Source organism: Kogia breviceps, chromosome 4 (assembly GCF_026419965.1).
Source record: "Kogia breviceps isolate mKogBre1 chromosome 4, mKogBre1 haplotype 1, whole genome shotgun sequence".
In the NCBI taxonomy this organism is placed as follows: Eukaryota; Metazoa; Chordata; class Mammalia; order Artiodactyla; family Physeteridae; genus Kogia; species Kogia breviceps.
The window spans coordinates 169,853,735-169,879,286 of NC_081313.1; the positions used below are offsets into that span (position 1 = coordinate 169,853,735).

General features: G+C 54.7%; 1 protein-coding gene across 2 annotated transcripts in view; it reads left to right on the forward strand.

Moving 5' to 3' along the window:
* The window catches only part of MYO9B (myosin IXB), an 88,679-nt gene that overhangs the window by 55,287 nt on the left and 7,840 nt on the right, over nt 1-25,552 (forward strand). The window contains exons 9-29 of one of the 2 annotated variants that reach the window (XM_067032417.1): nt 1,310-1,426; nt 1,784-1,918; nt 3,970-4,091; nt 6,122-6,263; nt 6,589-6,793; nt 7,807-7,888; nt 8,972-9,061; nt 10,353-10,466; nt 12,176-12,215; nt 13,289-13,411; nt 14,274-14,354; nt 16,107-16,217; nt 17,640-17,762; nt 18,768-18,917; nt 19,001-19,167; nt 19,842-20,705; nt 21,426-21,498; nt 21,647-21,768; nt 23,544-23,677; nt 23,959-24,149; nt 25,394-25,492. In XM_067032417.1, coding sequence (XP_066888518.1) covers nt 1,310-1,426; nt 1,784-1,918; nt 3,970-4,091; nt 6,122-6,263; nt 6,589-6,793; nt 7,807-7,888; nt 8,972-9,061; nt 10,353-10,466; nt 12,176-12,215; nt 13,289-13,411; nt 14,274-14,354; nt 16,107-16,217; nt 17,640-17,762; nt 18,768-18,917; nt 19,001-19,167; nt 19,842-20,705; nt 21,426-21,498; nt 21,647-21,768; nt 23,544-23,677; nt 23,959-24,149; nt 25,394-25,492 — 3,285 coding nt within the window. The remainder of the gene's footprint in view (nt 1-1,309; nt 1,427-1,783; nt 1,919-3,969; nt 4,092-6,121; nt 6,264-6,588; nt 6,794-7,806; nt 7,889-8,971; nt 9,062-10,352; nt 10,467-12,175; nt 12,216-13,288; nt 13,412-14,273; nt 14,355-16,106; nt 16,218-17,639; nt 17,763-18,767; nt 18,918-19,000; nt 19,168-19,841; nt 20,706-21,425; nt 21,499-21,646; nt 21,769-23,543; nt 23,678-23,958; nt 24,150-25,393; nt 25,493-25,552) is intronic. The other variant, XM_067032418.1, reaches the window with a different exon arrangement.

Consider the following 25,552-nt stretch of genomic DNA (forward strand, 5'->3'; position numbering starts at 1 on the left):
CAGCCACCTGTGGCCCACAGGCCAGACTCAGCCCACTTCTGTCAATAAAGCTTTTTTTTTTTTTTTTTTTTTTTGCGGTACGCGGGCCTCTCACTGTTGTGGCCCCTCCCATTGCGGAGCACAGGCTCCGGACGTGCAGGCTCAGCAGCCATGGCTCACGGGCCCAGCCGCTCCGCGGCATGTTGGATCTTCCCAGACCGGGGCACGAACCTGTGTCCCCTGCATCGGCAGGCGGACTCTCAACCACTGCGCCACCAGGGAAGCCCTAAAGCTTTATTTTCATACAGCCACGCCCATTCATTCACATGCTGCTTTCCTGCTGCAGCGGCAGAGCTGGCCTGCAAAGCTGATTCTATTGACTCACCGGGCCCTTGCCCGAAAAAGCTTGCCGACCCCAGGGCTTGAGCATGACCTTAACAACCGTTGTGTGGGTCCCTAAATCTTGATAAGGCACCTCTCCCTGGCCTTTGCCCCAGCCTCGATGTTTTCTCTGTGTTGTGTTTTTCTTGTGTTTTTACACCTCTAGACTTGTAGCTTGGGGAGCAGCAGGAAAGTACCTAGCCGCGGTGGGTGGGGGGGGATTTTTAGCTGGTGGTGGAAGCTGCTCAGGCATCTGAAATGGGTACTGCAGACAGCTGGAGCCCCCGTGGGCAAAGGCACCCAGCCGTGGTACGTGAAAGGTGCCGCAGGTCACCTGAGCCTGCAGCACGGCTGCTCCCCAGAGGCGCCAAGCTGAGCAGAAAGAGACCAGGTACAGGGCTGCATCCTACACGGCTCCCATTTCCACAAAACCAGAGAGACTCGTTCTAGATCTTGATAGCAGGCCAAGTGAGTCTTGTCACAACTTAGATCTGAGAACATACAAAGAAGAAATTCCTTGTATGTAAATTAGACCCCAACAAGCCTTTTTTAAAAATGGTAAAGACCGTTGCTGCTTTTAGGCAGCCAGCGGTGTGGCCCATGATGCTCCCAGAACCGCAAGGGACCTGGCTTTGAACCCAGCCCAGCCTCCTGGTTCGTTCTCCCATGGTGCCCTCCCTGAGCCTGCGTTCCCACCCCAGCTGTCCCCAGGGTGCTCTGAGGCCAGCCGGCCCATGTGAACGACTTGGCCAAACTGCAGGCTGCCAGGTCAGGGCTTCACGCTTCATGCTTGGGTGATCCAGGGCATCCAAGCTGACGGGACAGCGTGCAAAGTGAGAAGGGGGCTTGTCAGATGAGTTGGGTGTTTCAAGTCTCACTTCAGTCTCCCTGTGCATACAGACCTCAGGGCCCGCACCTCCAAGGTGTGACACTCCCTCTGTGCCCACAGGCCATCACCGCCCGCGACTCCATGGCCAAGTCACTGTACAGCGCCCTGTTCGATTGGATCGTGCTGCGGATCAACCACGCCCTCCTCAACAAGAAGGACATGGAAGAGTCTGTCTCGGTGAGGACCACACACCCTGGGCAGGCAACCCATGACATCGGCTGCAGGCGGTCGGGCACAGGCCAGTTCCTCCCAGGGCAGGGCCAGGGAACCAACGGGATGTGATTCTCAGGGCCCAGCACAGAATGAAAACACAGGACTCCAGGCTTCCACTGCAGGGGGTGCCGGTTCAATCCCTGGTGGAGGAACTAATATCCTGCACGCCATGCAGCGCGGCCCAAGACAAAACAAAAACCAAAAATCAAAAAACCACAGGGCTCCTTGTTTAATATTACAGGTTCTAAGGCCCTCAGCACCAGACAGGTTGCTCCTGAGGGAGGGCCCACCAGTAATAACCATTTTCTCTGTCTCCCCCAGTGCTTGTCCATCGGGGTCCTTGACATCTTTGGGTTTGAAGACTTTGAGAGGAACAGTTTTGAACAGTTCTGCATCAACTATGCCAATGAGCAGCTCCAGTATTACTTCAACCAGCACATTTTCAAACTGGAGCAGGTAAGGAAACACCATCTTATTCGCCCATCCCACCCAAGGAGAAAAAGAATGAGCCAGAACCAGGATCTCCCTTGGGACTTGGTTTGTCATCAAACCCGCCCCAGAATTTTTCTCTGCAAAAAAAAGGGAGAGTCTGGGAACATTCCCACCCAGCCCAGGATGAGGCAAACGGCAGGGATATTTGGGGCCACAGCTCAATTTTGTACCTTCTCTCTGCTCAGACATGGAAGTCCTTTTGGTGGGAGAGAAACTGAGTTGCCTTGTAAGGATTTGCTTCAGTCAACAATAAAGATATCCTGTCTTACATGTCTTCTCACTGAGAAATAACCAGCCGTCTTTACCCAAGTATCATCCTTCCCATGATTGATTCTGATGGGGAAAGAAAACTGATGGGTTTATAGAGATGTTTAGCTAATTTTACTATTACGCCCTTTGGCTGAAACTCACATTTCTCACTTGAAATATGGCTGCTCCGAATTGAGTTGTGCAGGAAATGCAAAATACATAGCGGATTGCAAAGACATAGCTTGGGAGCAAAAAGGGAATGTAAAATGCCTTGTTGGTAATTTTTTATGTCAATTACGTGTTGACATACATCATACACCTTGGGTATGTTGGGTTAAATTAAGCATATTGTTAAAGCTAACTTCACCTGTTTCTTTTCACATTTTTAAACATGGCTGTTAGAAATTCGAAGTGACATGGGTCTGTCACATTATATGACTATCGGACATCGCAGTTCCAGAGCAGGGGCCGCCCAAAGTTATTGGCACGTGGCCATGCTCATTTGTTGACATAGCATCTGTGGCTGCTTTCACGCTACAACAGCAAAGCTGAGTCATCATGTAGACACCATCTAACTTGTAAATCCCAACATATTTACCATCTGGCCCTTTACAAAGAAAGCTTGACGACCCCTGGGGGGTTTTACACGTTTGCTGTGATAGGGTAAATCCCCTACATCACGAATGAGTTCCGTTCTGAGGGTGCGTTTGTAAGTACAATTTGTTCGTAAGTCCAACTAAGTTAGCCCAGGTATGCAACTAACACCATTGGCTATATAGTACTGTACTGTAATAAGTTTATAATACTTTTCACACAAATAATACATAAAAAACAAACAAACAGGGACTTCCCTGGTGGCGCAGTGGTTAAGAATCTACCTGCCAATGCAGGGGACACAGGTTCGAGCCCTGGTCTGGGAAGATTCCACATGCCGCGGAGCAGCTAAGCCTGTGCGCCACAACTATCGAGCCTGTGCTCTGGAGCCCGTGAGCCACAACTACTGAGCCCATGTGCCACAACTACTGAAGCCCATGCGCCTAGAGCCTGTGCTCCACAACGAGAGAAGCCACCACAATGAGAAGCCTGCGCACTGCACTGAAGAGTAGCCCCCGCTCACCATAACTAGAGAAAGCCTGTGCACAGCAACGAAGACCCAATGCAGCCAAAAATAAATTAATTAATTAATTAATTTTTAAAAAAACACACACAAAATAAAGAAAACATTTTTAATCTTACAGTACAGTACCTTGAAAAGTACAGTAGTACAGTACCACAGCTGGCTTACAGAGGCTGGCATCGAGTGAACAGGCAAGAAGGGTTACTGACTGCAGGAGGGAGAGGAGGTGGGAGATGGTAGAGCTGAAGGATCGTCAGCAACAGGAGACGGAGGGCAAGCTTCACAACCACTTGTAGAGGACGCACGCATGTGACACTGTACACCAGACACGTGAACTAACTTAAGTGACTGGACATGCAAATGCACGTTTGCATCTTTGCAACTTGAAGGTTCGTATGTAGGGGACTTACTGTAGATGTTTGAGAATGTGCGTTCCTGTGGCTAACTGTTCATTTATTGAATAATTTTATATTTTTATTTTTATATTCCTATTGGTACATTAATGAGCATTCTATGTTATTTGCACATTTATATTTAAATATGTAAAAGCATGCGTAAATAAAATATGTTTTTTATACGACGTGTGCTACATAAATATTAACATGTCCGTGAAATGATGAACTTACCGGATACCCCTCGAACCCTGCAGGAGGAGTACCAGAGTGAAGGGATCTCGTGGCACAACATCGACTACACAGACAACGTTGGCTGCATCCAGCTGATCAGCAAGAAGCCCACCGGCCTCTTCTATCTCCTGGATGAAGAGAGCAAGTGAGTGTCCACGGCCCAGTGCGTCCGCAGACCCGGGCACCATTCCAGCTCTGCAGCCCCAGAGCCTTACCCCAAATCCATACCATCCCAAGAACTTCCAAGTTGCTCAGACTCATGCGGCCACAAATCCTGACCCCACGTTTGCAAAATACAGTACCGTCCACCACAGAAATATTAACACTCGAGATAGCTATGAACCTGGAAACACACCCTCTTGGGAGTCCTCGGGAAATTATTGTGGGACCTGAATCTAGAAACCGGGCACGGGCTTGGTGCATCCTTGCAAAGGGCAGGGCGTGGAATCGGGCCCAGATGCGAGACTCTCCACCAAGCCTGCGGCCCCTCATCCGCGGGACACAATGAAGGCTGGAGAAGGTATTTTTTAAGGTGCTTCATGCTAGGTCACCCAGCCAGAGTTTCTGAAATCGCAGACAGCCTAAACCAACAGAAACGTATTCTCTCACAGTTCTGGAGACTAGAAGTCCAAAATCAGTATTGGTGGGCTGAAATCAAAATGTGGGAAGGACCACCCTCCCTCCAAAGGCTCTAGGGGAGGATGCTTCTTTGTATCTTCCAGCTTCTGGGGGTCCAGGTGTTCTTGGCTTGTGACTGTATCACTCCAATCAATCTCTGTCTCTGTAGTCACATCATCTTCTCTCTTTCTGTCTCATCCCCTCTTATAAGGACTCCAGTCCTATTAGATTAGTGCCAACCCTAATGACCTCCCTTTCTTTTTTTTTTTTTTTGGCCATGCCACCACGTAGCTTGTGGTATCTTAATTCCCTGACCAGGGGTTGAACCCTGGGCCCTTGGTAGTGAAAGCTCCGAGACCTAACTACTGGGCTGCCAGGGAATTGCCCCCTGATGACCTCATCTTAACTTGATTACATCTAAGGTCACATTCACAGGTTCTGGGGGTCTGGATGTGGACAGTCTTCTTATCAACCACTTTATCAGTCCCCTTGTTTGCTGCTGAAGTCCCCTCAGGGCTGGTGTGAATCAGGCGTACCTCCTGTCTCAGACCAAGTCCCGTCCGGGACAGGACACATCCATCCTGGGCCGGGATCTGGGGAGAGAATGTTCAGACAAGGGAAGAGGCAGGGTGCTAGGAAGGGCTAAATCATCACTCCCAGGAAACTCCCAATGCCGAATCTGGGGGAAATGTGCAAGACAGGGCGGGGCTGAGCAGGGTTGGATTTGTCTTTGTTGAAAACCTTGCTATTTAAAAAAAAAAAAAAAAAGGAAAGAAAAAGAAAATCTTGCTATTTTATTTCATCATGAAGTTGGGGGAATGGGGGCAGGGGTGGAGAAGGCAATGAATTGAACTTTCTAAAATAGCGTGTTAAAATGTTATTTATTCCCACAACTGAGTGAATGGATCTCTCACGCTCCACAGCCTGGCCCTGGCAATGAACGTCCCTTGTAGCTACAGAATCTCTTCCTCTGCCCCCTGTTAAGCCATGGAGCCAGGCATCGGGGATTTGGAGGCACGTCTTTCTGCCCGTGTTTTGCGGCGAGGCTGGGCAGAGGCTGGGGATGCCAAAGCTGGCTGTGGCATTTCCTTCCTGGGAGGCCAAAATAGCCAGGTACAACGGCTCCCTTATTCTGCCCCCAGCCCCCCTCCCTGCTTCATCCCGGTCTCCCGGGCCCTCCCTCTAACAGAGGAGCACGGCCAAGACCCGCTCCAAGACACAGCACCCAGGTTCAGATGGACCTGAGACCAGAAGTCACCCCGTCCTGGGATTAATCCAGGAGCTGCCCATGGTAGGCCCAGGTCCCAGTCTTGCCTGGACCGCGTGTTCGCGGGAGCGCTGGGCTGCTCTGCCTGTTCCAAGTTTGCTCCGCAGCCCCAAGTGCATCGCTTTGCTCGCGGCCTCTTCAAGCCAGGTGGCAGGTTGCCGGCCCTCGGCCCCGTGCTCAGCCGGCAGGAGCCCAAGCACCCGCCCACCTCATCCACAGAGGGCCTGCGATCTGCGACGCTGCGACCGGCCGCAGTTCCTGCAGTTAACGGTCTTACATCCTCTTCCCAGCTTTCCCCACGCCACAAGCCAGACCCTGCTGGCCAAGTTCAAACAGCAGCATGAGGACAACAGATACTTCCTTGGCACCCCCGTCATGGAGCCAGCGTTCATCATTCAGCACTTCGCAGGGAAAGTGAAATATCAGATCAAGGTACACAGCCATCCACTGCCATCATCAGTCAAGTCACGCTCTGCCTGGGAGGCGGGAAGGGGACCGCGTGGGTACCCTGGAGGCCCCTTCCCTCTGGCACTTGCTCTGTCCCTCCTCTTTATTGCTTCTGCTGGGCGAGGTTCCAGGGCTCTCGGACCCAGTGTCAAACCCCTGGCTCTACTGTCAAGGGCTCCACGGGCAGGAGCCACCTCTCTGTTGTTGAGGTGCACCGCCCAATAGCCCTTCCGTGCTGGCCCCCAGGGCCTCGGCCGGCACTGGCAAGGGACCACCCGCCCCCATCATCCCTCCTGCCGCCCCCCACCAGGACTTCCGGGAGAAGAACATGGACTACATGCGGCCGGACATAGTGGCCCTCCTGCGGGGCAGCGACAGCTCCTACGTGCGGGAGCTCATCGGCATGGACCCCGTGGCCGTGTTCCGCTGGGCGGTGCTCCGGGCTGCCATCCAGGCCATGGCCGTGCTCCGGGAGGCTGGGCGCCTGCGGGCCGAGAGGGCTGAAAAGGCTGCAGGTAGGAGGGTCCCCAGGTCACTGTTGAGAAGAGGACGCTCATAGTCCATTGCAAAGTGTAAAATTTCATTTCATTTAGCACATTCCCAGGGCTGTACAACCAGCACTTCTATCTGGCTCCCCGAACTCTTTTTTTTTTTTTTCTTTTCCAGTATAGCTTATTGCAAGATATTGGATATAGTTCCCAGTGCTATACAGTAGGACTTTGTTGTTTATTTTATATACAATAGTTTGCGTCTGCTAATCCCAAACTCCTAATTTATCCCTCCCGCCCCCCTTTTCCTTTGGTAACCATAGGTTTGTCTTCTACGTGTGTGAGTCTGTTTAGTAAATAAGTTCATTTGTACTATTTTTCAGAGGCGACATATAAGTGATAGCATATAAAATTTGTCTTTCTCTGTCTGACTGACTTCATTTAGTATGATAATTTCTAGGTCCATCCATGTTCTGCAAATGGCATCGTTTCATTCTTTTTTTATGGCTGAGTAAATATACCACACCTTCTTTATCCGTTCATCTGTTGATGGACATTTAGGTTGCTTTCATGCCTTGGCTGTTGGAAATTAGCTCCCAAGGTCTTTTACCGTCCCAGACGGAAAGTCTGTAGCGGGGTGTATAATTGAACCTCATCCGCACAAGGCAGGAAGGTGTGTCGCCACTTTTCTGTGAGGATAACCTGAGGCCCAGAAGAGCTGAGTGGCTCCCCCAGGGTCACTCAGCTCCAGATACCAGCCACGGCATGCCGTTTTAGGAAGGGTGTCAATTAAAGGAGGACCAAAAGGTTAAAGCCTTTATGAGAAGTAGGAAATAGATGGTGCTGTTTTGTGGGGAATGGAACATAACATTTCACGGTTCCCTGTTCTGCCAGAACTTGAGTGTCAGGCCCTTTTTTTTTTTTTTTTTTTTTTTTTAAACGGGCTCAAGTCAGGATCACAGCCTCCATGGAAAAGTTACAAAGCCCTTCAGCTGCAGGCGACCCCCACCCCACAAACTTTATCTGCTCTGTGTCCCCAGCAGGTCTGGGCAGCTCTGGTACCCAAGGTCACCTGGGAGAGCTGCAGAGAGGAGCCAGCACCCCATCGGAAAAACTGTACCGGTGAGCGAGACCTTGATTTATCCCAAGTGAAGCCAGTAGTCAGTGGCATTGTTTAAAATGGCGCCAGAAACCCGACACTCTGAACCCAGGTCTGGGTTGACCAGAATAAGGAACACAGCAGCCGCTTGAACCAGAAAGACCCAGAAGTAACGGCATCTGGTGGCCGCATTTCTGCGAGGCAGGCCTCGTGCATCATCTGTGTTAGGGGGATGTGGGCGGCTCGGTTTACAAAGGATCTTTTCATGGCCGGTCGTGACCGTTGGCGGGTGGGGCCAAAGGGCTGCTGGTCTCACAGAGCAACAAGCTTGATTTAAGAGCACTTCCGCCCTTAGCCTGCCTGGGGTGTCCCAAAAGCCGATCAGCTAAGTTCCTTCACTCTCAGTCAGAAACACAGATGCACCGTTGCCTATAAGGTGACACAGGGTGTCTTGTGGCCACCTAGCAATAGCCAAGGGTCCTCCACGTACCCCAGTTGCTACTGAATGTAAAAGTGAGCAGGCTTGTGCTTCCAGGATTAAAAAAGGCTACACTGGACAGACATCTGAGGCCATGACAAAGCCAGGGGAGGGACCCTTCTGGCAGCCTGAGAGAGGCAGGCTACATTGAGACTACATTGGGACCACTTGGGCCAGACAAGGCAGGCAGTGTGTGCTAGCCGTGCGGGCAGCATGTGCAAAGGCCCTGGGGCCGCTGAGTTCCCAACCTCTTTCTCAAGACTCAGTAAATTCCCCAGGAATGAGTCACTAAATTTCAAAACATGAAAAAGTCATTTTATTTTTGAACACTTTATAATAAAAACTCCCTCAGGAGATTCACAAACACATATGTGTGGAGGTAGAGCTAGCACCTAGGTAAGTGACCCCATGTCGTTTGTCTGAAAGCAGCATGTCATTTTCCTGCTTTTAAAAAGGTGCATTTTTAAATCAGCTTTTTCACCCAAAAGGAGGCAAGAGAAAAAAAAAAAAAACACTTCCCAGTATTTGAAAGTGGCCCCTGACCCACTTGGTCTCCCCAGGGCCTGGCCCCCGGGCTGTGAATCCTGCCCCAAGAGCGCATTTAGTTTATACAGATTCTCCCTTTCAGCTGCTCAATGCTAGATTTCTCATTTGACGGCTCTGAGGAGTTCGATATTAACGCTTTTGAGGACATCATTGCTTTCTATGAAAGCAAGAAGTAAGTAGAAGCAAGGGCCTTCGAACCCAAGACCAGGGAGGCACGCCCAGAGGAGCCGTCATCCAAGGTGCTCAGCGCAGCATCCAGAGCAAGAGAGGGGATCGGCGAGCCGAGGGGCACTCTCGCCAGCTTTGGCCATGTCAGGGAGGTGTGGGCTGAAGCCAAGGGCCTCGTTGTCATCAGGAGCTCTGGCCGCTGCACTGACCGCTCAGGGTGTGGAGGTGAAACGTGACCCCTCTGTTGTCTTTGCTCTGTGCCTCCCTGGAGGGTGAGGGAGCAGAGGTAAGTGTGGCCATTCCGGCCCTGGGCATGGTGCATGGAACACAGACAAGGGGCTGCCGATCGGGGTCTTCCCAGGCCAACTGCTCAGAGCTTAAACATGTATTTAAAATAACTGGAACGAGGAATTTTTACAAAAGAGAGAAAGTCCCAGCTCATCCTGCAGCCATCACTACCTCATCTCTAGAAGTTCTATCCAAAACATTTGTCGTCTAGACATTTTTCACGAATGTCCATTTTCAGAGCATTCAATTTTTGTCTCTAAGCCATTCTCATTCTCCCACCTAAAATGTATGCTCAGCCCTGAACCCACGGCGACTGAACAAAAGAAAGCTAATAAGGTTGAATTTGGGGGGGTAAGGATCTTCAACTAGGGTTTCTCACCCTTGGTGCTCTGCTGGGTCTCCTTGTGGTAGGGCCGTCCTGTGCACTGCAAGGAATTGAGAGGCATCCCTGGCCTCCGCCCTCCAGATGCCAGTAGCGCCCCCTCCCCAAGTCAGGACAGCCAAGCATGGGGGATGGGGGGCAGGGGGCGGCATTGCCCCAGGTTGATAATTCCAATTTGCTTTCCCAAGGCATTTCTTGCAGCCCACAAGGAGGCAGCCCACAGAACCATCAAGAGAAACTAACATGCTGCTTCCCACAGAGACCTCCCAGGTCTTCTGTTTTCAGTAGCCCCTTGATACTTTTTACAGACTCCAAGAGGCTCTTAAACGTGAGGCCTTTTCCAGCGATCCGAGATGCCATGTTGCAAACTCTGCTCAGCCGGAAGTGGCCCCAGCCCCCTGCCTCCCGGGAGGGCGGAGCCTCCTTGGGGTGGGCTGCTGCTCCCGGCTGAACCCCTCTTCTTGGTGCAGGAGGGAGTGGCAGCAGTGTTCAGGCTTCCCCCAGCTGCATGTTTTGGCTCCAGTGGCCTGGGGATGGTCCCGACCGTGCCAGGGACCCTGAGGTGGCGGGCCCGCTGCTCTAACTTGGTCTTCTCTCTATCACTGCACCCCTCCCCCCCACCCAGCGATTTGCATGACCAAATCATCAAGACCATCAAAGGATTGCCCTGGCAGGGTGACGACCCCCGTAGGCTTCTCCAGTCCCTCAGTCGGCTCCAGAAACCCCGCACCTTCATCCTGTGAGTCCCCCCTGAGGCTGTGGGCACCCCCCGCTCCCCCACAAGTGCAACGACCGCCTCCCCGCTCCAGACCCCCGGCCCGGCGCACGTGGGCTTCCTGTAACACTGAATCAGCCGCTCTAAACGCTCGCTGTCTTGTGGCTCTGTTCTCACACCAGCCGTCACTAAGTGGTCCTCGTAATACCCCCTCCCCGGTGTCTGCGCTGTGACCCAAATCCTTGCCAGCTCCCCAGTGCCCAGCACAGCTTCACAGGAATGCTCCCCCACGAAGCATCTGATTTTCTGCCCCCAAATGTGCAGAGGAAGGCTTGCTTCCCCTCGCCCCACCCCCGCCTTTGCCACCGTGAGCTTATAAAGAAGCCTTCAGAAGCAGGGTGTGCGATTTTGCGGGCCTCCACGCATCCCGTGACCCTGCTTTGTGGGCGCGATGTGATAAAAAGGGCCAGAAACCACACAGACTGGGTTTGGACCTCCCGCTAACTCACTGCATGACCTGAGTGCTCTGAGCATTTGGCCTCTGTCTGCAAAGCAGGGGAGGTGATTTTCATACCCACATACCAGGTGGGCAGCATCCTCAACCGATGGGAACAAGCAACCGCTCGGGGCTCAGGCCAGCAGAGAGCAAAGCTTGTGCCTGCCGTGGAGCCTGTTTGCAAAGTCATTTTTATTGTGCCTTATTCCACCCCGCCGGGATTAACATGAAACCTGACACACAGAGAACCTCACAGCCGAGCATCTTGCAAATCTGTGGGGAAGCATTTCCTCAGTGAGTCTTAAAAACAGGCCAGGGGGCTTCCCTGGTGGCGCCGTGGTTGAGAATCCGCCTGCCGATGCAGGGGACACGGGTTCGTGCCCCGGTCCGGGAAGATCCCACGTGCCGCGGAGCAGCTGGGCCCGTGAGCCACGGCCGCTGAGCCTGCGCGTCCGGAGCCTGTGCTCCGCGATGGGAGAGGCCACAGCAATGAGAGGCCCGCATACCGCAAAAAACAAACAAACAAACAAACAAAAACGAGGCCAAGCTGCAATTTTTAAAAAAATCTTTCTCTCCTCTGCAAGATTCCATAAAGTGTCTAAGAGTGTAGGGGTCATCGCCCCTCCCTTGGCCAAAAGATCAGCTTTCATTTTTAACCTCCTGCCAGTTCGAGTCCAAAGGCTCCCCTACCCAGGCCCCATCTCAGTTCTTTGCGAGACAGACCCCTGCCCTGCTGCCGGGGTGGGGGCGGAAGGATCTCTGTGGACCGGCTTGATGTTTGCCAACGTGTAGCAAATAGAGCTGGGACACTGGTAGGCGTCAGAGCCTCGCGGGATCCCCCCCTGAAGCCCCACTGGGGGCATCCCACCATCGTCCTGTGAGATCCCCGATCCCCCATTAGCCAGCCCTGTGCTCTGCCCTGTAGATGACCGGCCGCCCTTTCTGCTCACAGACGTCCAAGTGGCCCCCAGACCAGGTGCTCCTGCCACCCCGGGGGCAGCCGCTGGCCCAGTGAGGCCGGTGTGCGCAGTCACAGGAGCGACAGCCCCCCACACATGTGCAGGGGAGCCCACCAGGTCCCTGGCGAGGCGGCGGCCCCGTTGCACTTGTGCCTCTGGACTCTCTTCCTCTCTCTGTCCTCACTCCATCTAACCCGCAAGGTGTGGCTTGCTGAACTAACCCAGATCCAGACATCGTGTTCCTTCTGTTCACAAAACCATTTTTAATATTTTGACAGGAAAAGTAAAGGTATCAAACAAAAGCAGATCATTCCAAAGGTAAACACGTGCGACACCGTCTGACACTGCCTTGCAAGCGCCTGGCTCAAGTTTTTCTGGAAAACTGGGGCGGGGGGGCGGGAGGTGACTTTTAACTTCTCAAGCTTCTTTGATTCCTTCCCTTTCCTATCGTCTCCCCCCTTCCCCTCTAGAAAACAGTGTCTCCTGTTGAAGTGATACAGAGGTGTCTTTGTTTGGGTTTCCTAGAGGCAGGGCCTGTGACGGGGATCTCTGCACAAGCGGTTGTTTAAGGGGGAGCTCCCGGTTGAAACCCGAAGCGGGGGAGGGAGGGGGAAGCAGTCTGGGCAGGGTCAGGACTGAGCCAGGAGGTGGGCTCAGTCTGATCCGCCGGGGAGCCCAGGAGTGTTTACCACAGAGCTTATCTCGCCAAGAGGCGATGGGCCCCTTCTGTCATATCCCCGTATCAGGGGTCTTTAGCTGCGAGCCACTTCCAGAGGGCAGGGTGGCTGCAGCACCTCGTGGGTGTCCCGGGAGAGAAGACCCTTCAGCCAGAGGGGTCCTGTCAGGAGGGGGGCAGCTTTGCGCCGCTGGCAGCCGAGACCCCAGCAGCTGGCCTTGGGTCAAGCGCACCCAGACGCTCTGTCTAATCTCTATGTACAGCATGCAGACGGAAATATAAGGCAACCCCTCAGTCTGGCCAACAGGTGGGACAGCGCTAGTCCCCCTCGTCAGCGACAGTAAGGTTGGCCCATGAGGGAGGGCTGGCCGGACGAGCACACGTGGAAACACGAGGTGCTCGGCATCCCTTGAGCTGCGAGGAAGGAAGCCAGCACTCCGTAGCTCTTGGCTTCTGGGCCCTCGGGCCACAAGAGGCTGTAATCGGCCCTCCCGGAGGCAACGCCATCCACAGGACACAGCCCAGGCTCAGTACCCCTGTCACCGCCACCAGGCCCATCTGCCCCCACCCTGTCTCTGACAGCACAGCCCTAAGACTGAGCCTCAGAGCTGCCACCCGGGAGGGGCATTGTTGTGGCTCCGGGGACGTCCGAGAGGCCTCCCAGGGCCCGCTGGGGCTTTGGGAGGGCAGGCCGGACCCTGTGTTTCTATCCTAGAACCTGCTGGACTCCAAATCCCTGAAGCTCATCATCAGTATGACCCTGCACGACCGCACCACCAAGTCCCTGCTGCACCTGCACAAGAAGAAGAAGCCGCCCAGCATCAGCGCCCAGTTCCAGGTAGGTGGCCCGAGGGGGCGGTGCTGAACTCAGCCTGACACACACGTGGCTGGGTCAAAACAGACCCAGCACAGGCAGCCTAGTGTCATCCCGGGGCTTCCTGACCGCGCCACAGCTTGACATTTGGGGTTGGGTCATTCTCCGTGGTGGGGGCCGTCCTGTGAGTTGTGGGATGCTGGGCAGCGTCACTCGCCTCCACCCACCAGATACCAGTAGCGTTGTCCAGTCATGACAACCAGAAAGTCTCCAGATCTTGCCAAATTCCCCTGGGGTAACAGAATCACCCTTGGCTGAGAACCACCAAGTTAAAAGAGTCACGAGTCAGCATGTGAGTTGAAGTGACCACCGAACTGTGTCCTTAGGTCATGTTTCCCTTTTTTTTACCTGGTTGCCAGGAAGCTCAGGGACACTTTCTTTTTTTCAGTGGGGTCCAATGGCCGCCGGCCCTTTTTTCGTGTGTAATTACCTCATGTGGGAACTCCCACAAAATCCTTTTTGGAAGCAGCAAGCCAGAGACTAAAACCACTGCATCCATGGTCCCTTCTGAGGCTGACCCGTGTTTTAAATCCCTAGAAAGAGTCTATCTGGTTCCACCACCTTCCCCCACTTTTCGCCTGAGATAGAAGCAGGAGCTGGATGGCCCTGGGAAGATTGGTGGCTCTCAGCCATGGGGACCCCTCAGCTCCCTTGGGGGCTCCCCGGGGTAGCACAGCCTCTGGTCAGAATGTCCCGCTGCAACCTCCCATGTCCCACATCAGCACAGATGCCCCGCCGCCAATACAGGCAGGTGACCTGGCTCCCCTCCCACAGAGGAGTGTGTCCTTGTGGGTCCCAGCTCAGCACCTTCCCCCTCTCTCCCCAGACATCCCTTAACAAGCTCCTGGAGGCGCTGGGGAAGGCCGAGCCCTTCTTCATCCGCTGCATCCGCTCCAACGCCGAGAAGGTGAGGGGCTCCCACATCTCGGGGGAGCTGAAAGCCAAGCCAAGGTCTGGTGGCTCGGCAGTGGGTGTTCCTGTTGGCGCGGGGCTGCCGGGAGCGGGGAAGGTTGGTCAGGAGAGTCCTCAAGGAAGCAAGTGTCCACACAGGTTTCGGGAACTGTAAACGTGTGCTGTAGCCGGCTGGGGGTAGACGGGGGTCAGCGGGAGGCAGCAAGGGCAACCTGGTGACCAGCCAAGAATAGAGACGGGACAGGTCGGGGGTGCTCTTCAGATATATCCCAAAGGCAATCAGTGCAGAGAGTGTGCTGGAAGGGAGAGGCTGAAGTCAGGCAACTGAACTTTCTGGAAAGACAGAGCACCAGTGGGGACCAACAGTGGCGGACTCAGCCCTTGCAGCCAGGCTTCCTTCTCCCCAGGGGTCCACTGGCCACCCCATCCCCTCAGGGACTCTGCCAGAGGCCTTTTGGGACCTGGGCTCCCTCCCAGGCACAAACCGATCTCTGAGCAAGTGCCTCCTGGTGACTCTGTTCACCCATGCCCTCTGTCTCCACTCTTCCTGTTTCCCTGCCTCTCCCCTGCTCCTGGGACGCTCTGCTAACATACAGAGCCCAGCTTGGCCCCGCCAGGTGCCATGGCTTTCTGTCCCCAGGCGAGGACCTGGATTCACCCTGTCTCCCCTCCCTTCCCATTCCTGGTCCCCCAGTGGCGTCTCAGAGATTTCTGTCCCCTTCCCCACCTTCCACCAGCAGCAGAATCAGGCCTGTCTTCTCCACCAATTCGGATTTTGCCTCAGCTTTGGGCAACTCCGGAAACACTCCATTAGCACCTGCTTGGGACATGGGCCGTGCCTGCAGATCATTCTTTGCTGTAGGGGTCGCTACGCTATGCTTTTTAGTGTATTGAGTAGAATCCCTTGTCTCCAAGAGCCCACTGCATACCAGAAGCCCCCACCCCCCACCCCACAACCCAATCATGACATCCCTCCCCTCATGCCATTCCCTCCCCTCCATCCACTTAAAATAACCCCCACCAGCATGGAGTCCAGGCCCCTGAGCTCTGCGCTGGAAGCTCACTGATCCAGCCTCATTTCAGCCCCTCCTCCCCCTCACCCCCACCCCTCCAGCAGCAAGCATCTCCCTGCATCCCTGTCCACCCCTCGGCTTCCCCTTCCTCCTTCGGGCCTTCACCCAGCTGCTCCCTGCCCGCCCCCCCCGCCCGTCCTCTACTCAGCCCTCAGGACTCAGCCCAGGGTCCCCTCTCCTGTGACACCTCCCACGGCGGGGCCAGCAGTGTGTTCTGTCTGCCAAATCCCCACTACTCACTTTGATACGTGGCACAGGGTATGCGTTTAACAGGTTTGGAAAGGGGCCTTTAGGAAATAACTCTTTGCAGCAAATTATCTTGAGTGAGGCAGTGAGAAGTGGCATCTGTCTCCCGGACAACAGGGAATAGAGCAGATCAGATGACCAAGTTTTCTAGAAGAGATGGATGCCTTAGGCATCACTGCTGAGTGGCCCCATGTCTTTATTCCCAAAAAAATGTCTGGAGCAAGGAAAAAAAAACAGATCCTCCAGGTGCCCACAGCTGCCAGGTTGGGGACATTCCCAGATCAGCCCCAGCCCATGGGTGTGCCCTGACTGCATCCGTATCTGGAGTCCCGAGGGATGGCAGTCACATGAGAATAGACACCTCTTCCCAGGGATCCCGTCCCCAGCCACCTTCAGGCATCTGCCCTGACTGCTCAATCCTGTTTCAGAAAGAGCTGTGTTTCGATGATGAGCTGGTGCTGCAGCAGCTGCGCTACACAGGCATGCTGGAGACCGTGCGGATCCGGAGATCAGGCTACAGCGCCAAGTACACGTTCCAGGTAGGATGCTCTCGTGCACATGCGTGGCTGCCTGGGACACTAGCCACCTCCAGAAAGAGTGCTTCTATGGAGCATGAGCCTGGCAGGTTACTTTCCATTAGGGTTTCTCCACGCTGGCTGGCACTGTTGGCATTTGTACCAGATCATTCTTTCTCATGGTGGGGGACATAGTTCCTCGCAAGAGGTGTGTTAAACCAAGTGGGGAAGAGGGAACTGCACAAGCAGATCCCTGTGCAGCTCGGCCCTTTATTGAGCATCTTCTGTAATACACACTTTTATACCCAGCTCTTTTATTCTGTCAACCAGCAGCAAGGGGGCCCTGGTTCCTATTTTCCCAATATGGAACCTGAGGCCCAAGGAGGTGATGACTTCAGAGATGACTCCCTGGGCTTTCTAGAAACACAGAAGATCACCAGTAACCTCAAATTGGTGAAGACCAAATTACAGCAGTTTCTCAACCACGTCACCATTGACACTTGGGGCTGGGTCATTCTCTGTGGTGAGGGCCGCCCTGTGCACCATTGGGTGTTGAGCAGCATCCCTGGCCTCCACCCGCAAGATGCCAGGAACACTATTCCTCTGAGTTCTGACAACCCAAGATGTCTCCATGTATCACTGAATGTCCCCGGGGTCAACATGGCCCAGGTTGAGAACCCCTGGCTCATGCTGGGAGCTGGCAGCAGCTGTGTGGCGCTCGAGTGACCACTGGGCCTGAAACCAGAGGTGGCAGCACCTAGTCCCTGTTCAGGCTTTACCCGTATGGCCTCAGGGACATGGCTTCATTGTGGCATGCCTCCCTTTTTCATCCACAGAATGGGAATATCGTCTTTCTGATCCTGCATAAATAGGAAAGGCAAATTACCGAAAAGGGAGAAAATGTTGGTGTGTCTCATTAATGGCTTGGCTCTTAAAAATTTGGCGTAATTGTTTACTTAAAAAGGGCATACCTTGGGACTTCCCTGGTGGTGCAGTGGTTAGGATGCCGCGCTTCCACTGCAGGGGGCACGGGTTCTATCCCTGGTTGGGGAACTAAGATCCCACATGCCGTGCAATGAGGCCAGAAAAGCGAGGGCGGTGGGGGGACATGCCTCCAGCTACGGTTCAGCCCTCTAATGAGCCAGACTGTGGGCCCCCCAAGAGCATCTCCATCTCCTGGATGCCCCCCAACAACGCCAGCACCCAGCAGGTCCTCGATGGTCACTCACTGACTGACTGAAAGATCGGTGCTCTATGTGTGCGACAGTCTTTCTTAAGCTTTAGACTGTTTCAGAAAGTCGAAGATTTTAGCTTTGTCGGTACTATTCACATCAAACCAAGTTTTGCCTTCAGAAACTCGGCTTGACCAGGGAATGCTGGAGCCCCGTATTCTTGGGTGGCAGAAACACTCACGCAGATTTTCCTTTCTCGACCAAAATCACCCAGGATTTCACGGAGCAGTTCCAGGTACTGTTGCCCAAGAATGCCCAGCCCTGCAGGGAGGTTATCTCTGCCCTGCTGGAGAAGATGGACATAGACAAGAGGAGCTACCAGATCGGCAAGACCAAGGTCAGTGTTTGCACCCCTCAGGGTGGCTGCAAACTGTACCCCACTTTCTGCTACACACAGGGTCCTCCCACGGCCCAAGCCACTCACTGAAAAATAAGGGGCTCTGCTGAGGAAGTGCGTTTATTGGGGCCCAGCATGTTATTTCTTCCTGGAAGGCAGAGGGGCAGACCTAAGGTGTAGGGCTCAGGCATCAGACCATGACACCATAGCACAGGATGTTCAGGAACCAGTCAGTAACCTTTGTAATGTCTGGCAGCTCCCCAACAGGGCTCTCTACCAGATGTGAAAAGCCTCCTCACAGGGCCCCAACGAGTTAATCATATAGAGTTACCATGTGGCCTGGCAATTCCGCTCCTAGGTATCAACCCAAAAGAACTGAAAATAGATATGCAAACAAATCCTTGTACATGTATATTCATAGCAGCACTAGTCACTTGCCAAAAGGTAGAAATAATTCATATATCCATCAACAGATGATAGATAAACAAAACGTGGGCCATTCACTTAGTGGAGTATTATTCAGCCCTGATACACGCTTACGTGGATGAACCTTGAAAACATCATGCTGAGTGAAAGAAGTCAGACACAAAAGGCCACAGATTGTGTGATCTCATTAATATGAAATGTCCAGAACATGTAAATCCATAGAGACAGAAAGCAGATTAGTGGTTGCCAGGGGCTAGGGGAGGGGGATTAGGAAATGACTGCTAATGGGCACGGAGTTTCCCTTTGGGGTGACTGGAAATGTTTCAGAGCTAGATAGAGGTGATGGCTGTACAATATTGTGAATGTATTAAATGCCACTGAATTGTTCACTTTAAATGGTTAATTTTACGTTCTGGGAATTCTATCTCAATTTTTTTTTTTTTTTTTTTAACTCCCCTTGGTCAGGTCAGTCAGCACACCAGCTTGGTCTCACGCACTCCCGGGGTGGGCTGAGCAGACCTTCCGAGTACAGGGGTTCTGGAGGCCATGTTGACCCCTCCTGTGCCTACTCCCTGCTAGGTTTTCCTGAAGGAGACGGAGCGGCAGGCCCTGCAGGAGACACTGCACCGGGAGGTCGTGCGAAAGATCCTGCTCCTGCAGAGCTGGTTCCGGATGGTGCTGGAGCGCAGGCACTTCCTACAAATGAGGCGGGCGGCCGTCACCATCCAGGTCCTGAGGGGGCCCATGGGGCCGGGGGCGGGGGTGGCCAGGGTCTCACCCTCCCAGCCCCTGAATGCCCCCTCCACCCTCAGGCCTGCTGGCGGTCCTACCGCGTCCGCCGGGCACTGGAGAGGACGCAGGCAGCAGTGTACCTCCAGGCCGCGTGGAGGGGCTACCGGCAGCGGGCAGCCTACCAACTCCAGAGACAGAGCATCATCCGCCTGCAGAGCCTCTGCCGGGGGCACCTGCAGCGCAGGAGGTGAGCAGAATAGGACCAAGCCCCCTGCCCCCCCGAGAACATTCCACTCACCCAAGGGCTGCCTGAGACACCGTCTGGCCAGTGGAGCTGTGTGGACACAGGGAGGCTGAGGAGGGGCTGGCAGGCATCTAGCAGTCTGGGTACACAGGACCCTAGAGAGAGGCTCCAGGGCTGGTAGGTGGCACCTACTGGCAAAATCCCAGGTCACCATTGGCGGTACTCAGTCTCTTCCAGGGACCCCCGCACCACCACTGCACCTGCCCACCCCAGGCAGGTTGGCAGAGCACTTGGATTCAGAGCTGGAGGGTTCAGGCCACCAGGACCAGCCATCAGGGGGCTCCCCTCACCCCCGCTCACACACAAAGCCTGGGAATCTACCAGGCCAGGGACCCCAAAGGAATTCAGAGGGTTCTGAACAGATCCCTCCCACAACAGACCTAATAAAGGTCCCCCTGAACCAGCCAGGCAGAGGTGGCCATGACAACAGGAGGCCACTCCGTGTCTCCCCTTCCCTGGCTGAGGAGGTTTTGCCTTTCCAGAAGCATCTCTGAGGGCCAGGGTCTCGCCACATGCCACCTGGCCCCCCACCCCTGCACCTGCAGGTAGAAAAGGGGTCCCCAACGCCCTGGGTGGATTTGTTCCTGAAAGCACCCCCTTCACTTTCCCCCCACCAGCTTCAGCCAGATGGTGGCAGAGAGGGAGAGGGAAGCCCAGCGAGCCGCCAAACAGGAAACCGCAGAGACCGGGCCAGGCTGGGCAGCTGGGCAGGAACCCTCGCAGGGCCCAGAACCACCCAAGGACGGCGAGCATTTGGAGCTGGAGCCCGAGGTGTGGCCCAGTGACGGGTCCCCCGTGGAGAGCTCCCAACCTGAGAAGGCGCCCCCAGCCCAGAAAAACGCAGCCGAAAGTCACGAGAAAGTGCCCAGCAGCCGGGAGAAGCGCGAGTCGCGCCGGCAGAGGGGGCTGGAGCACGTGAAGCTCCAGAACAAGCACATCCAGTCCTGTAAGGAAGAGCACGCCCTCACAGAACCTTCCAGAAGGGCCGTCCCAGAGCCACAAGAGAGCCTCCCAGAAGACAGAAAGGAGGACAGAGAAGATGAAAGCCCTCGGGACGCAAGGACGGAGACAGGGATGGCTCCTCCTGAAAAACAGCCCGAGGAGCCCCTGCAGCCCACGTCAGGCAGCCCGGTCTCAGCCGAAGCCCAGGGCGGGAGCCCCAGGCCCGGCCACATGGAACGACCCACCAGCCTGGCCCTGGACAGCAAGGTCGGCGTGCTGGCCCCCGGTTCCACCCCGGAGACTCCCAAGGACAAGAGCAAGCCGGGGGTTGGCCCGAGGGCCCAGGACAGGCCCGAGAGCCCAGGAGGCTCCACCCAGATTCAGCGGTACAGGGACCCAGACGCCGAGCGGCTGGCCAGCGCCGTGGAGCTGTGGCGGGGCAAGAAGCTGATGACTGCTGGCCCCAGCACCATGCTGAGCCAGTCCCTGGACCTCAGCGGGCGGCACCGGGCCGAGGGGGTCGCCCTCACGCCCACAGAGTAAGCCCTGTACCCTCCTTTCTCCAAGGGCTGGGGTGGGCGGGCAGGGTCAGGGGATACATAGCCAAAGCCTGGAGCAGGACCGGGGCAGCACCAGGCATCCCAGAAACGCGCGAGGCTCTGTGCCTGAGAGCTGACACCAGGTGGGTGGAAGCCCCAAGGAAGAAGGGCCCAGGGGGCAGGGAAAGGCTCGGGGAAGACAAGGCACCTTCCGGGGACTCTGAAGCTCCTGCCCAAATGAGCCCAGTTCACACAGAAAGCCTCCAGCCTTGTGGAAGGTGGCTCCTTGAGTTGCGGTCCCCCCCGCTCCCCGGCCTGCCTGGACCTCAGCTTCCTCATCAACAGTGGGAGTGATTACACGCAACCAGAGGCTGAAAGAGCAGCTCTCGACACACCTGGACCCCAGTTGGCTAAATATCGGTGACTCCAAATCACCAGCCCCTTGTCCCAGAGGGCTGCCTGTCCAAAGGAAGAAAGAGATGGAGGAAGATGCAGGCCTTTTGCTAGGACAGGCTTTCTCGGCCTTGGCACAGTGGACCCCTGGGGCCGTCTCGATCTCTGTGGTGGGGGCCGTCCTGGGCACCGTGGGGGGCAGAGCAGCATCCCTGGTTTCCACCCACCAGATGCCAGTAGCACTACCCTGTCCCACTCAGTCAGGGCAACCTCAAATGTCTCCTACTCACCCTTGTCAGTAAAAGCCACATTTCTGTGATCTCACAGGGAGAGGCGCATTTCCTTATCCACGAGCGACGTCTCCAAGCTTCTCTCGTCCCTGTCCCAGACCAAGACTCAGGTAAAGCTTTAGGCGGCAGCTCTCACCCCTGAGGGTCCAAGCGCCACCAGAAGGGAATGGTGGATAGAATGCATGGCAGCACCGGGACCCACACCTTCCCTCCAGAGAGGGCGCCTGCCTTTGCTTACCCAGCCCCCCTCCCCTACAGCCTCCTGCAGAAACCACAGACGGGGAGCCCAGCACGAAGAAGCTGGCCATCCAGAAGAAGAAGTCGGGTGACGTATCCTTGGGGACAGATGCTGGGCTGTCCCCAGGCTCCGTCGATTCTAAGTAAGTGTGGGGTTTTGGGGATGGGCTCAGGCCACCAGAGGACACGCAGGGTGTCCAGGTCCTCCAGTCCCGGAGCACCCTGATCTCCTCAGCTGATCACACTTTTCTCACTTTTTTTTTTTCTTTTTTTGGCCGCACGGCTTGAAGGATCTTAGTTCCCTGACCAGGATTGAACCTGGGCCCTGGCAGTGAAAGCACAGAGTCCTAACCACTGAACCACCAGGAAATTCCCATAAGCCGGCTGCACTTATATGAAGCTCTTTTGGGGAGACGTTCGCTTAGCAGTTCTGTGAGGAGAAACACATGCAGAGCTCGGGTTGTGGCCACATTGGGGTGAAATGATTCCCATTGAAACCTAGAGCCAGTGTGGGTCACCTCCTCTGAGGCCACAGACAGACAGTGTCCATTTGGCTGTTTACGGAATGAGAACCAGCTCCCAGATCCTCCATCCCCACATCTGGGAACCCCTCCTTGGTCTTTAGATAGCAAAAACTGGGCCAAGGCTCTGTCCCCATAAAGCCTCTGCCACAGTGCTCTAGGTGGTTCACAGAGCAGAGGGGTTGGGCCCTGAGACAGGGGAGCTTTGACCTAAACTCAGGACGGGAGCCTGAGGACCGTGAGGAACGGGCTGCAGTGGGAGGAGAAAGCCCCCTACTTTCAGGAGACACTACCACCAAAACAAAGTACCACAAACAGGGTGTCTTCAAACAATAGGAGTTTACTCTCTCGTGGTTCTGGAGGCCAGAAGTGTGAAATCAAGGTGTGGGCAGGGCTGTGTCTCCCTCCAAAGGATCTCGGAGAGGATCCTTCCTTGCCTCTTCCAGCTTCTGGGGGCTCCAGGCAGTCCTGCAGGCTTGTGGCTGCATCACCCCCCCTCCAATCTCAGCCTCTGTCTTCACATGACATTCGTCTCTCCCCCGTGTCTTCTCTTTCTCTGTCTCTTATAAAGACACTTGTCATTGGCTTTAGAGCGCATCTGGGTAATCCAGGATGACTCAGAATCTTGAGATCCTTCATTTATTGTCTTAGTACATTTGGGCTGCTGTAACAAAACACCACAGACTGACCTGGAGGCTGGAAGTCTAAGATCAAGGTGCCAACAGATTTGGTATTTGATTCATAGACACCTTCTTCTTGCTGTGTCCTCACATGGCGGAAGTGGTGAGGGAGCTCTCTGGAGTCTCTTATAAGGGCATTAATCCCATTCATGATGGCTCCACCCTCATGACCTAATCAGCTCCCAAAGGCCCCACCTCCCAATACCATCACACTGAGAGTTAGGCTTCAGCATACAGATATGGGGGGACACAAATATTCAGTCCATAGCATTTAGTCACATCTGCAAAGACCGTTTTCCCAGATAAGATCATGCTTATAGGCCCCGAGGGTTAGCACATGGACATATCTTTTGGGTGGAGCCATCATTCACCCCATCACATGCCCAGTATCCATAGTATATGATTTGGTATTTATTCTTTGAGGGTTTTTTTCCCCCCTAACCTTGTGCCTGTAAAAAAAATCTTGAGGGAGGGGATGGGGGGTAATTTTTTTTAATATGAAAATGGGGTCACGCTGTGACATCTGCTCAGCATCCGGCTCTTTTGCCCGACTCCCCTGTCAGTTCACACAGATCAACTGTATTTTTAGTGGCATCCCCTTCCAATGATAACCAAGAAAAGGGCTATTTCTCATTACAGTAAGTGGACCCTTGCTTTGGCCTTACATCTGCCTTCATTTCCTGAGGCTTAAGTGGAATCCCTTACTTTGTCCTACAGATCCACGTTTAAGAGACTTTTCCTGCATAAGAACAAGGATAAGAAATACAACCTGGAGGGCACAGAGGAGACAGAGAACACAGTACCCGGGCAAGTCGTACTGGAAGCCGCCGCCATGAAGAAGAATCTAGAAGGTTGGTCTCCCGCAGCCTCAGGGACGGACAGCAGAGCCACTAGGGCCCCTGAGAACCGTCCCCAGATGGGGCCTTGAGTTAGCTGTGGGCCAAGCCCTGGTTGCGGGGCTTTGGGACTGGTCTCCATCCCTGGAGGCGCTCTCTGGCTGCAGACCTCAGTGTGTGACAGCACAGGACCCTGGTTCTCTGCACTTGTGACCATGCCCCAGAGGCCAACCTGAGTCCTCCCCAGGAACCCACTGCCCTTACCAGCCTCTCCTGCCTCCCGCCCCCCTCCCCAGCCCCCTCCAGCCACCAGCAACGCCACGCCACCGGCGAGAAGCACGCCAAGGAGCCAGGAGGCAAAGGGAAGAAGAACCGAAACCTCAAGATTGGCAAAATCACGGTGTCGGAGAAGTGGCGAGAGTCGGTGTTCCGCAAGATCACCAACGCCAACGAGCTCAAGTACCTGGATGAGTTCCTGCTCAACAAGGTGGGCCAGCTGGGGCCCCGGGCCTCCCCAGAGGGCCATCCCCACCTGGCAGTTTTGCAAACCGTCACACCAAAGCCTTTATCAGGCAGGAATGGAAAGTCCAGGTCCACGGTTCCAACACACAGAAAGTTCTGGAAACCACACGTTTGTTCCTAAGTTTGGCATCAGCTGCTTTTCTGTAAAACCTGGCAGGGGGTTCCCGAGAGATCACCTGTAGCCTACATTCATCCTGCTTGGTGGGGATGCTTACATTTTGCTACAAAATGTGTGTCTTATTATGGGGGCTGCATAGAACGTGTAGAAGCGAGTCACACCTTAATCGCCTGATTCTGGGACCCCCCGCCCCTGCCGGAATCATCTAGAGCACACGTGCATGTGCACACATGGGTTGGGCGCCCAGCAGAGGCATTCTGTCCTGCAGTTCCTGCCCGAGTTTGAGATCCGCTGTTTAAAGACACGTGGTTTGCTGTCTCAGAGCGCCCCTTGGGGGTGGTGGCCCACTTTCTCACACACGTGAGAAAAAGGAAGCACTAGCATCCAGAATAATCTTCCAGGCAAGGCACCTGACACACCCGAGTCCTGCCAGGCTGCTCCAAGATCCTGCAACCTTTCCTTGTCCTGCTGCTCAGCTGCAGCTGACCGCGAACAAATTATTTTATTTAGGACACACTTTTACAAAATGCATTCAGTTCCAGGCAATGATTGAGCACTTAGCGTGTGAGACAGAGGTGAAGAAATCACAGGCTGCACTCAGGGTATTCACGGCCCCAGCTACAGGCACTCCCACAGCAAACAGTGTGGTGTTTGAGAGCTTCAGAGGGAGACAGCGGGCTGACAGGGACAGTTCAGGGGTGGAGGCATGGTGAAATGACCAGGCCATTTGAGGCAGCCGCCGTCCTAGAGCACAGCCGGGCATTGAGCGCCGGGGTGGGGCGGCAGGAAGGGCCCCAGTTAAACCAGTGTTTCTCAACCAGGGGTGAGTCTGCCCCCAGGGGACACATGGCAACATCAGCAGATGTTTTTGGTCCTCACAAGCTACCAGCATCTGGTGGGGGAGGCCAGGGGTGCTGCTCAACACCCACAGTGAGTGATCCCCGAGACATCAGGGTTGGCAAGAGGGCCGGGATGTTTCCCTGCAAGCCCAGGGGAGCCAGGGAAGGACGTGGGACAGGGCAGAGCTATGGCCGCCCAGATGCCCGGCCTGAGGTAACATGGGGTCAGCACATCTCTCCCTTCCCCTCCAGATAAATGACCTGCGTTCCCAAAAGACTCCCATCGAGAGCTTATTCATTGAAGCCACCGAGAAGTTCCGAAGCAACCTCAAGACCATGTATTCCGTCCCTGTACGTGGAGCCCCCAGCCCCAGGGAGGGCCCCCGCAGCAAACCCCATGCCCTTCCCCGG